We start from the raw sequence: 13,060 nt of genomic DNA on the forward strand, positions 1-13,060 counted from the left end.
GGCACGAACCTTTTGCAGTTTCTGAAAAGTCTCTGATATGAAAATTAAAAAGTCCTGAAGGATGTGTGTCAATTGTTAACAGCTGAGTTTTTCAATGTTCTTTATTAAGGTTTTTCAAGATTTCACTTTTTCTCTAACCATATGTTACTTAACAATTTCATTATTTTAAAGAAGGATCCACACCCAACCTGAGGCTTGAACCCATAACCCTGAGATCAAGAGCCAGATGCTCTACTGGTTGAGCCACCGAGGCACCCCAGTGATTTCATTTTAAAAGGTAAAGGTAAATTTAAATGAAGTATTTAAAGGCTGAAGCATGGTGACCAGCGCCAAATGATGCTCAGAAATGAAGATACAAAGAAATGGCCACTAGGTTTACCAACAATCTTTATATATGATAGGAAGGAGTTTCATCTTAACATCTTACAGATCAAGCTGATGGACGCCACTTGTAAGAGGTCGGGTCCCATAGACGTCTTCAGGACAGTGGGAAACAGCCTTCTCACTATATTTGATAGCACAGTGAATTGTGCTCCTGCCTGGGCTGTCTTCCCACCAGATTCCTAAACCCATTTCTTGTTTCTCACCCAACCACAGAGGATGGGGCTCCACTTCCCCATCTCTTCTCAGTGGGGATCCGAGTTGCAGTTTTCATTTCCTCAGAGAGAGCATTTGATCTTCGGGAAGGTATTTGATCACTACCTGCTCTCAAACGGTCGGAGTGGGATTTCCACCAGGCACCCTGCGTTAACCCTGTGTCTCCACCCTTTTCCCCCATAACCATCCTTCAGATGGTCTCAGGTCCTCTGTGCCTGTTATTCCGGTTTTTCTCTCCTTCCTACGTGTGTAGATAATGCTCAATCACTGAGCAGTGTGGGCACTCACGGTTCAAGCTTGGGACGTGTGTTTGATGTTGATCCTGTTTAATTAATATTGTGTAGTTGCAGGAGGAGGAGAGACTGCCGCAAATCCACCGAACGAACTCGAACTCCGAGCGTGATGAAATCACAGCACCTGCCGTCCACGCCTCTGTTCTCTCAGCAACTATTTAACAAATGTCCTTTCTCTTCCCGTGCAAAGAGTACACTGTCAGGGGGAAGACAGACGTTTAAACAAAGAACACACGTAAGTACATGACCACAAATTTTGTTAGGGGACAGGAAAAATGTACAGAGTGGCATGAGAACAATCACAGGGGAGAATTCACGTTCACTGGGAGATTAGGGAGTGTGGCTCTGAACAGATACCCTTTAGGTGAGTAGGTGACATTTAATATAAAATTAGGGCAGTGTAGGGACAGGCAGGGCAAGTGAAGTGAGGGGTATTCCGGGCAGAGTGAGAGGTGTGTGTAGGGGAGGGGGGTCGTGGTCAGGAAGCTTGGGAGAAGGCCAGTGTGAGCCAGACCCAGTAAGCAGTGGAGACAGTGGGGAAAGCGAGCCCACTGGGGACAGTGTGGCCAATTCACACAGGCATTGACTATGTTCAGGATTTGAAATTTTACCCCAACTACAATGGGAACGTATTGAAGCCTCACAAGCAGAGGACGAATACAGTCTAATATTTCTGAAAGACCACATCCAAGATATATTTATATATCCAAGATACACCTGCAGCTGACTCAGATGCACACTGGCAGGGCCTGCAGGGTGACCACTCGAGTTTGATGCTGAGAGCTTTCCCCTTTGAGTTCCTCCTCCCTGGGGCGCCCTCAGCCCCAGGCAAACCCTGGGCAAAGGGCAAAGAGTTTGCTGAAGAATTTAGCTTTTTAAAAGACTGTAAAAATTATCAGATTTATATCCATAATGAGTGGTTGACTCCCTAGTCAAGATTTTAATTACCAAGGGTAAAGATTCTGGAACTTGTGTGTGTGTGTGTGTGTGCGTGTGTGTGTGTGCGTGATATCTAATTCACCAGGAGATCATTTGATTCTTGGTTTGTTTTGCAGCTTTAATGACTCTGTTCTTTCTTTTTTTTAATGTCTATTTATTTTTGAGAGACAGAAACATGGCACGAGTGGGGGAGGGGCAGAGAGAGAGGGAGACACAGAATCTGAAGCGGGGTCCAGGCTCCGAGCTGTGAGCACAAAGCCCGAAGTGGGGGAAGTGGGGCTCGAACTCACGGACGGGGAGATCGTGACCCAAACCGAAGTCAGACGCTCAACCGACTGAGCCACCCAGGCACCCCTGATTCTATTCTTTCTTTTGACAATTTATTTAAATACTGCACAATTGTATGTGTTTAATTTATTCAAAAGAATAGGGAAAATGTTTAAGAAAACTTCCAATCTCGCAAAAGCTTTGATAACCAATTTGTTTGAATCCATATTAACTGGAATAAAGACACTCTTGTATTTGTAGATGTCTTCTTAGCTAGGGTGGCAGGTTGGTCTTGAAACCTGAAGATCCAAGTACAAGCTTCTGAGAAGAAAGTGTGTTTCGACAGAAAAAGGACCCAGGCTAAATGTAAAAGAGTAAATGAAGTCCAGGGAAAGGAGACTTTAAGGAGGCAATTGCAAGGTATTCAATGACAGCAGGGAAACGGAGGGAGATAGCACACATCACTATGATCATGAACATCTAGGTGACTCTGTTCCTGAAGAATATTGCAGATTATGTTCAAATTAATAAAATCAGTATTTAACATTGATCCCTTACATTCGTTTCGAAAACCTTTTAACATTTATTCATTTTTTAGAGACAGAGTGTGAGTGAGGGAGGGGCAGAGAGAGAGGGACACACACAGAATCTGAAGCAGGCTTCAGGCTCTGAGCTGTCAGCCCAGAATCCCACTCTGGGCTCAAACTCACGAACTGTGAGATCATGACCTGAGCTGAAGTCAGAGGCTTAGCCGACTGAGCCACCCAGGTGCCCTTAACTTTGATCCTTTAAAAGGAAATGGTCCTGCTGATGATGTAAGCAAACCTCTATCTACCAAATTTGGGCAATGGAATTGATCACCTGATTCTAGGGGAGCCTGGGTGGCTCAGCTGGTTAAGCTCAGGACTTCGCTCAGATTATGATCTCACATTGTGGGTTTCAGCCCCAAGTGGGGCTCTGTGCTGACAGCCTGGAGCCTGCTTTGGATTCTCCATCTCCTTCTCTGTCTCAAAAATAAGTAAACATTGAAAAAGTAAATAGGGGCACGTGGGTGGCTCAGTCCCTTGAGCATCTGACTCTTGGCTTTGGCTCAGGTCATGATCTCAGGGTTTGAGCCAGTGTGGGGCTCGGTGCTGACAGCTCAGAACCTGGAACCTGCTTCCGATTCTGTGTCTCCCCCTCTCTCTGCTCCTTCCCCACTCACGCTTTCTCTCTCTCACAACTTAATAAATAAATAAATAAATAAATAAATAAATAAATAAATAAATTTTAAAAGGCCATTCTAAGAAAATTATCACACTGATCAAAATAAAAAAGAATAAAACAAAGACATCTGAAGAAGCCACTTTCCCCCCTACTAGACATGCTCACTAAATACGCAGTGCTGGTATTTAAAATTCCCACCTCTCTTCTCTTACACATTGGAATCTTTATGGATAAAATAATGATACCTGGATTTTCCTCACAGTATAGGAGGAAAATGGTATAGACAGAGGGGGCTGGGAGGGAGAGGGTGGGAGAGGCACTTGGAGGCTTTACAGGTTTCCTTGTTTTGTTTTGTGTGTAAAAATTTCTATAATAAACAGCCTGACACCTGTCGGGCTGACCCGGTCAGGAGAGCAAGCGACTCTTGATTTAGGGGTTTTGAGTTCGAGCCCCACGCTGGGGGTAGAGTTTACTAATTAAAAAAAAAAAAAAGGAAAAAACTTTAACATTTTCCGTAATAAAATATTTTGACCACATGGCAAAATACGCCAGATGCGGTCCCCGCACACGAGGCACTAGACTCCGGAGGGGACACCGGATGAGCGACGACACACGGACGAGCTGGGGTGGGGAAGCTTCGTCCCCCCGTTGGCGGAAATTCCCGCGCACGACCGAGCCCAGCACGTGGGACGCGGGCGCGCCGGCGCAGGTGCACGGAAGTGCTCGCCCCCCGCGGGCCGCGCCTCTGCCCCGCGACCACCAGGTGCCGCCTCAGAGCCCCGGCTCCGCTCCTTCCCGGGAAAGCGCAGAGGCCGCGGGGGCGCGAACTGCGGGCGGTGCCGCCATAGCCGCTCCCCCGGGCAGGCGGGGGGGGGGGGGGGGTCTCCCCGCAGGCTGCCGAAGCCCCGCACCGCCGCGTGGTGACGACCCCCCAGCACCCCTCCCTAACCCCAGGCCGCAGAGCCACCCGCCAGGTGTGCGCCCTCCCCCGGGTCCCTCCGCGCGGCCAGGGGTGCGCCCTCCCCACCTCCCCCAGCCCCCCGGGTTCCTCCCCCCACCTCCCGGGTTCCTCCCCCCACCTCCCGGGTTCCTCCCCCCTACGAGGTGTGAGCCCTCCCCCGGGTCCTTCCGCGCGGCCAGGGGTGCGCCCTCCCCACCTCCCCCCGCTCCCCGGGTTCCTCCCCCCACCTCCCGGGTTCCTCCCCCCACCTCCCGGGTTCCTCCCCCCACCTCCCGGGTTCCTCCCCCCTACCAGGTGTGAGCCCTCCCCCGGGTCCTTCCGCGCGGCCAGGGGTGAGCCCTCCCCACCTCCCCCCGCTCCCCGGGTTCCTCCCCCCACCTCCCCCCCGCCCCCCGGGTTCCTCCCCCCGCCCCCCGGGTTCCTCCCCCACCAGGTGTGAGCCCTCCCCCGGGTCCGTCCCCGCCGCTTCACAGACTGACAGCCGCCTGCGAGTTTGAGAGGCTGGTGGGGAGCGGGGCTCGCGGCCGCAAAATCGCTCCCAGAGCAGAAGCGCCTCTCGTCCAAGCGGAAAGCCACGGATGGGGGTCGCTAGCGCACAGGGGAGGCCCGCCTCGCTCTCGGGGCTCCGCCTGGGGAGGTCGCCGCTCCCCCGCCCTGCCCCCCTCCCCTCCCCCCGCCGAAACTTCCCCACGTGCTGACGACCTGGGGGTGGGGGGCGGCCACACGGCCCGAAGCCGGGCCGAAAACCGGGTGCATGGCCGGTTCCGCGCTGGGGGCGCAGGGCCGGCAACCTGCTGGATGGGAGAAAAGATTTACAAATCACGTGTCTGATGGGGACCAATACCCCCAATACCCGCAGGCTCCATTTTACCGCTCGTCACAGACACTGCCTTTCTCCCCCCAAAGTGAAGGTGGTGGTGACAACCCAGCGTCCAGCGGGCTATTGGCGCCATGTTTTCAACATTCGCTCACTTCGTTTTGGTAATTCTCACAACGTTTTCAACCTTTTGATTTCATCCTGTTCAGTATTATTTGTTATGGTGATCTGTGGTCAGTGGTTACAGCTTGTGGGAAGCTCAGATGATGGTTAGCACGTTTTAACAATAGAGGATCTTTAAATTAAGGCATCTATGTGGTTTTTGCAGACACAATGCTATTGCACACTTAATGGACTTCAGTATAGTGTAAACACAACTTTTATACGACTGGGAAACGAAAACATGCATTTGACTCGCTTTACTGCAGTGGTCCGGAACTAAAGCTGCAGTGTCTCTGGGGTATGTGCCTGGGTATAAAGAACCCATGCAACGCGATTGAAAAAGAAAAAGAAAAACACATCCAAACTGATTTTAAGAATTTAAAAATGGGCAGAGGATCTGAATAGACATTTCCCCAAAGATGTAAAGGTGGCAAACAGGTACATAAAAAAGTGCTCAACAGGGGCGCCTGGGTGGCTCAGTCAGTTGAGCGGCCGACTTTGGCTCAGGTCATGATCTCGCGGTCCCTGAGTTCAAGCCCCGCGTCGGGCTCTGTGCTGACAGCTCGGAGCCTGGAGCCTGTTTCGGATTCTGTGTCTCCCTCTCTCTGACCCTCCCCCATTCATGCTCTGTCTCTCTCTGTCTCAAAAATAAATAAACATTAAAAAAAAAAAAAAGTGCTCGACATCACTCATCATCAGGGAAATGTAAATCCAAACCACCCTTGTTAGGATAGTTATTATCAAAAAGACAAGAGATAACAAGGGTCTGGCAGAACGTGGAGGAAAGGGATCCCTTGTTCACTTTGGTGGGAATGTAAACTGGAATGGCTGCTATGGAAAACAGCATAGAAGTTCCTCAACAAAATAAAAATAGAGCTACCACATATCCAGAAATCCCACTTTCAAAGGCAAAGAAAACACGAGCTCAGAAAGAGATCTGCACCCACATGCTCATGGCTGCATTACACACAGAAGCGAAGACACGGGCACAACCACAGTGTCCATCAGGGGATGGTTGCATGAGGAAACTGGTATATAAATACAACGGAATACTGTTTAGCCATAAAAAAGAATGACATCTGGTCATTTACCTGGATGGACACTGAAGGCATTATGCTAAGTGAAATACGTCAGACACAGAAAGACAAATACTGTATGATCTCACTGATATGTGGAATCTAAAAGAACAACGAACCAAACTCAGACACAGAGAACAGACTGGTGGTCACCAGAGGCGGGAGGCGGGATGGGATGAAATGGGTGAATGTGGTCAGAAGATACAAACTTGCAGCTATAAAATAAATAAGGGAGGAGGCTGTAATGTATCCCATGGTGACTATGGCTAATGATAGTGTATTGCACATTTGAGAGTTGCTGAGAGATCTTAAATGTTTTCATTCAATGAAAAAAAGTGTAACTATACATGGTGATGGATGTTAACTACACTTACTGTGGTGATTGCTTCAGGATATATACAAATACCAAATTATTATATTGTAGACCTGAAACTTATATATGTCAATTATATCTCAACTTTTTAACAGTTGAGCTTATGACAATTCACATTTGAGTGGCGTCTGAAGGCCTGACACCACCTTTGATAACTTTTGATGCCCCTCCAGATGTCAATTCTTTTTTTTTTAACGTTTATTTATATTTGAGACAGACAGAGACAGAGTATGAACAGGGGAGGGGCAGAGAGAGAGGGAGACACAGAATCGGAAACGGGCTCCAGGCTCTGAGCGGTCAGCACGGAGCCCGATGCGGGGCTCGAACTCACGGACCGTGAGATCATGACCTGAGCCGAGTCGGATGCTTAACCGACTGAGCCACCCAGGCGCCCCCAGATGTCAATTCTTTTAAGAACACATTGTATTTGCAAGGATAGGGGCACATGGAGATCATATTATCGGCCTGTAACAGAAGTGATTTCTATTCCCTACAGAAGTGAGATGTAAAAACTACAAAAAGAGACAGGGGAGGGGCATCTGGGTGGTTTAGTTGGTTGAGCACCCGACTCTTGACTTCGGTTCAGGTCATGATCTCACAGTTTTTGAGATGGAGCCCTGCATCAGGCTCTGTGCTGACAGCATGGGGCCTGCTTGGGATTCTCTCTCTCTTTCTGCCCCTCCCCCAGCCGAGATCTCTCTCTCTCTCTCTCTCTCTCTCTCTCTAAGTAATAAACTTTAAAAAAAAGAGAGAGAGAGAAACAGGAGAAACATTCTCAATGACCAGGGAAGTGTGAAGAGTCTTAGTTTTGGAGGATCAAAGGGTGTAGAGCAGAAAAGTGACATAATGACAAATTAGAAGACTAGACACCCTAAGGGAGACTTATATTCTTACCATAGTTGGGCCAGTTTTTCATTATTGAAAGGGAACTATGTTGCCTATAAACACTGTAAATCCAGTAGGAAGTCAGGAGCAGTGGTCTGAGACACGCTGCAAATCAAGCTTCTGTTCTCTGAATGAAATAAAATAAAAATAAAATAATTCTTCCCAATAAAGCACTTTTCATCTTGGAAGAATGTCCATTTCACATCTGCTAAACATTTTTTGCATCATTTTCCTTTATATGGTTGGCACTGGGTCGGCACTTAACAAAGGCTTGAGAAAGGAGTGAGGGTGTTTTGATCTCTTCCAGCTCTAAACCTGCATTATTTAATGCTTATGTCTAGTGAGGTGAACGGCCGCTAGAAGAATTTCAGTGTCTGTGAGGTAAGTGGTGTGTGAGTTCATCTTAAAGGAGTCCTGAGTCTGAAAGAAGCTTGCTAATCATCCAGTAGAAAATGTAGATGCTACAAGAAAACACTTCGGTGCAAAGTGGCCTCTGTTGGAAAGAAGAAATCCAATGAGAAAACCTTCCTTCCATGAGAAGTTTCGAGTGTCTGGTAGAGTTGTCGAAACAACCCAGAATATACAGACTAGTACTGTCACCAAGTGCGTTCCAGCCTTTCCTATACTGAGACATCTGTCACTTACCTCCCTCCTTCCACAAGCTGTCCTGGCTTATCACATACTCTCTACACTTCTCCAAAAAAAACCAATACTTGATATTCACTCTTCGGGTTTGTTCTGGTGTGGGTATGGTTTTTATTTCAACATTTACTTAGAAAAAATTATAGGAACAACATGAGTGCTATATCCCTTTTACTGAGATTTGCCTATTATTCATGCTTGACGCTTGGTTTTCTCCTCCACGTATACCTGACTGCTGTCATTCGCTAACCCACTAAACTTCCTAAAGATGTGTTGTGGTACCAAGAACCTTCATCCCTGAACACTTTAACATGCACATTCTAAAAACAGAGACATTCTGCCTTGGGACCACAAAACAATGCCTGACTCAAACTGAACACTGATACAATACTATTATCGAATGAATGGTCCATGTTTCCATTATGCCAACTGTCCCAACAATGTTCTTCACGTAAATTTTAGTCCAGTCTAGGGTCCAACCTAGGCTCACACATTGAGCTCACGTTACATTTCTTAATCTCCTGTAATCTAAAACAATTCCCCAATGTTTGTCTCTCAAACATAGATATTTTTGAAGAACACAGGGCAGTTGGTCTGTTGAACACTCTGCCCCAAACTTGGGTTTGCCTAATGTTTCCTCACGACTAGATTCAGGTTATGCATTTTTTTTTTTTTTTTTTTTTTTGCCAAAAATACCACAGAAGTGATGTGTCCTCAGTGAAGCAATGATATCAGAAGCCATATATCAGTTCCTCGCATTACTAGCTGTTGTTGGATTACTTAAGGTGTCGTTAACCAGATTTCTCCCACAGCAAAGGTATCACTTTCCCCTGGATTATGTTTTTGAACTTAGGCCTATAGCTCCTCGGGCAGGATGGTCAAGAACCACTTAATATACCAGGAGCTCCAGGATCAGCAGCTGGTCGTGTCTCCAGCCTCAGCCACTGGTAACTAACTCAGAGCTGACCAAGGCCCAGAAGCCTCCTTTCCTTCCTTCCTTCAATATTTATGGAGCAACGAATACATGTCAGGTACTGCTTGAAGTGCGGAGATAGGCTGAGAATAAAACAGAATCCTGCTCTCAGCCATTCTTAGCTCCAGAAGTCCTGGCGGGCTCCCTCTGCTGGGCCTCATCACGGGCTCTCCTGAGATGTAAAAGTAACCAGTAACAGAAAAAACCAACACAGACTTTGATAAGAACCCAACTCTGGTCCTCTGTGTCTGTTTAGAATGTTTGTATTCCTGTCTACGGTTGTTCTCAAGTCGAGATTAACAAAACCTGATGTATTTCTTGGAGAGAAAGGGGTAGAGTGTATGTGGGTTGAAAGCCAGTTCAAAATAACAGCTTTTATCAAAGACAAAGATGCTATTCAGAGATACATTCAAAAACATTATAAACCAGTCAGGATGGACTTCCAAAATCATGTTCAAGAAGGCAGGGAAGAGAAACCACAGAAATGCAACACAGGGAACAAGAAAAAAAATAGCAGACTTAAGCCTTAAAATACCAATAATGACATTAAGTAGAAAACGCTTCAGTTCAATCCACCAATCCTAAGACAACAGTTGGTGGAATAAATTAAAAACCCGTCACCCAAATATGTGCCGTCTGTAAGAAACGCTCTTCAAATTTAATGATACAGGTAAATGGAAAGTAAAAGGTTGGGAAAACAGACATGATGCAAACATCAAAGAAAAGGAGAAGCAGGATTGTTCTCTTGCTGGCTGTCTAGATTTAAGAAAGTGTTGAAGACAGTGTTAATAATGCAGATTAAACTTTAAAATGTGTCACATCTGTAGCCGTTCCATTATGGACAGCACAAAAAAATGAGAAAATACTCTCCAGTATTTGAAAACTATTATGAGGTTCAGCACAGAAGTCCCCCATGTCATTGCCGGAGGGACACAGGTAGTTCCGGAAGAGGTTTTCAGTTGTGTAAATAGAACTTGTAGTTGGGCGAAAATGCTGGAATGAAAAGTTTGATTTTCCCTCTTCCCTTCTGTCCTCGGTTGTGAGCTCAAGGAGCGTGCTCACAATGAGAAGAGTATGCCCTTGGCTTTGGTCAGAATGTGCCCCCACCCCTGATTTTGAGCTGCTGGAGGCCAAAACACTATGGTCTCCACGTCACTCAGACTATAGCACATCCTCGGGGCGCCTGGGTGGCTCAGCGGGTTGAGCAGCGTCCAACTTCGGCTCAGGTCATGATCTCATGGTTTGTGAGTTCAAGTCCCACGTTGGGCTCTGTGCTGTCACCTGCGGAGCCCGGAGCCTGCTTCAGATCCTCTGCCCCCTTCTCTCTTTGCCCCTCCCCTGCTCGTGCTCTTCCTCAAAAATGAATAAACATTAAAAAAAAAACGACTATATAACACATCCTTTCTTCATCAGGAAATGCTAATTATAGGGGTGGAGATCAGGAAGGGTCTGCAGGCCACCCACTTGTGGCTAAGGGCGTGGTTAGGGAGGCAAGGAAACAAGACAACTCACCTCACACATTCCAAACTTGGACATTGTAGTGTCCCGGGGCCAGTACTCAGAGTAGTAATTTCAATGCTGGGCTAAGCTAAAGCTAGTGAGGAATTAGAATGGGTTGAAAACACACTACATGAAAACTTGTGAATTCAGTAGAAAATATAATTTTTTTTATAGCTTCCCTTGTGGACTTTTCATCCTATTAACTGATACTCAGTTGCATTTAATAAAGGTAATCACATGTAAATTGCTTGTTGACGTTTAGTTTTCTAAATTCTCAACTTTTCCAGCATCAATGACCTTTATAAAAACTTATTTTTTAAGTACATTTATTTATTATTATTTTAAATTTTTTTGTTTGTTTTTTAATGTTTATTTTATTTATTTATTTTTTTTAATTTTTTTTTTTCAACGTTTTTTATTTATTTTTGGGACAGAGAGAGACAGAGCATGAACGGGGGAGGGGCAGAGAGAGAGGGAGACACAGAATCGGAAACAGGCTCCAGGCTCCGAGCCATCAGCCCAGAGCCTGACGCGGGGCTTGAACTCACAGACCGCGAGATCGTGACCTGGCTGAAGTCGGACGCTTAACCGACTGCGCCACCCAGGCGCCCCTAATGTTTATTTTTGAGAGAGAGACAGAGACAGAGACAGAGCATGAGCAGGCAAGGGGTAGACAGAGAAGGAGACACAGAATCTGAAGCAGGCTCCAGGCTCTGAGCTGTCAGCACAGAGACCGATGCGAGGCTTGAACCCACAAACTGTGAGATACTGACCTGAGCTGAAGTCGGACACCTAACCGACTGAACCACCCAGGTGCCCCAAGTTTATTTATTTTTGAGAGAGAGACAGAGCGTAAGAGGGGAGGGGCAGAGAGAGAAGGAGGCACAGAATCCGTAGCAGGCTCCAGGCTCTGAGCTGTCGGCACAGAGCCCGACATGGGGTTCAAACTCCTGAATGGTGAGATCACCACCTGAGCCAAAGTCGGATGCTTAACGGACTGAGCCACCGCAGCGCTCCTATAAAAACTTTCCAATGTGGCATCTCTGGTTTTCTTTAAATAATGAAGTTCAAGAAACATTTTATGTCAGTTAAGAAAAGGAGTCGTGGATTCTCCCCGCTGTTTTCACCTCACGCCTGGGCGGGGTGTCGGGGTGCAGCGGAGTCTCTGGTACTGGGTCGGGGCCCCCAGGGGGACTGCCCGCACTCAGTCGGCCGGCCGGGCTCAGCTCCCCGTGGCCCCTCAGGTGCTGGAGCAGCGTGGCTCTCTGCCTGTAGGCCTTCCCACACTCCTCACACGCATAGGGCTTCTCCTCCGAGTGGACTCTCTTATGTTTCTTGAGATCTGACTTCCAACTGAAGGCGCGCCCACATTCCGGGCACTGAAAAGGCTTCTCTCCCGTGTGGATTCGGACATGGTGACTAAGACCCGTCTTCTGACTGAAGGCTTTGCCACACTCTTTACACTGATAGGGCTTTACCTTGTTGTGAATCGCCTGGTGTTCGATAAGATGCTCGCCCCTGGTGAAGGCCTTCCCACACTCAGGGCACTGGTAGGTTTTATCCCCAGTGTGGATTCTCGTATGGTTCCGCAGGCCGGTGGACCGAGTGAAGGTCTTCCCACACTCAGCACACTTGTGTGTTCCTGGCTCAGGGGGGTTCCCGTGCTTCCCCCCCAACCTGTGCTTATTAAGGCCCGAGCGTTGGCTGAAGGCTTCGCCACACTCACCACATTTATAGGGCTTCTCCCCGGTGTGGCTTCTTTGATGTATGACCAGGGTTGAGCTCACGCTAAACGTTTTGCCACACTCAGCACACTCATAGGGCTTCTCCCCCGAGTGGATTCTGTGATGTATTATGAGTTCTGAGGTCCGGCTAAAGGCGCGTCCACACACAGGACATTCAAAAGGTTTCTCTCCAGTATGGATTCTCTGGTGTTGGTTAAGTCCTGCATACTGAGTGAAGGCTTTTCCACACACCTTGCATTCATAGGGTTTTTCTTCACTGTGGATTCGCTGGTGCTCAATCAGATGTGAACGTTGCCGGAAGGTTTTCCTACACTCGTTACATTCATAAGGCTTCTCCTTGTGGAATCGCTGATGTTCAGTTAGGTCTGAACTACGGCAGAAGGCTTTTCCACAGTCTGTACATTCAAAAGGTTTCTCTCCAGTGTGGACACTTTGATGCTTTGTAAGAACTGATCTCCGACTAAAACACCGGCCACATTTACTACATCGATATGGCTTTTCTCCAGTGTGGCTTTTGAGATGTTGGAGGAGGCCTGCTTTCTGACTGAAACCTTTGCCACACTCTTGACAGTGATAAGGCTTTTCCTTGCCATGAAGCTCCTGGTGCTGGCTAAGCTCTGACCG

General features: G+C 47.5%; 1 protein-coding gene across 1 annotated transcript; it reads right to left on the reverse strand.

The window, feature by feature from the left end:
- Positions 1–11,779: 11,779 nt before the first annotated feature.
- LOC128777782 (zinc finger protein 16-like) lies at positions 11,780–12,923 on the reverse strand. Its single transcript, XM_053905319.1, has 2 exons — positions 12,919–12,923; positions 11,780–12,806 (listed from the first exon to the last, which is right to left on the reverse strand). The coding sequence occupies exons 1-2, from the start codon at positions 12,921–12,923 to the stop codon at positions 11,780–11,782; spliced, it is 1,032 nt and encodes a 343-aa protein (XP_053761294.1).
- Between the last annotated feature and the right edge of the window lie 137 nt (positions 12,924–13,060).

The sequence above is a fragment of the Panthera pardus genome, unplaced genomic scaffold (genome assembly GCF_024362965.1).
Source record: "Panthera pardus isolate Hobbes unplaced genomic scaffold, ASM2436296v1 HiC_scaffold_17, whole genome shotgun sequence".
Lineage (NCBI taxonomy): Eukaryota > Metazoa > Chordata > Mammalia > Carnivora > Felidae > Panthera > Panthera pardus.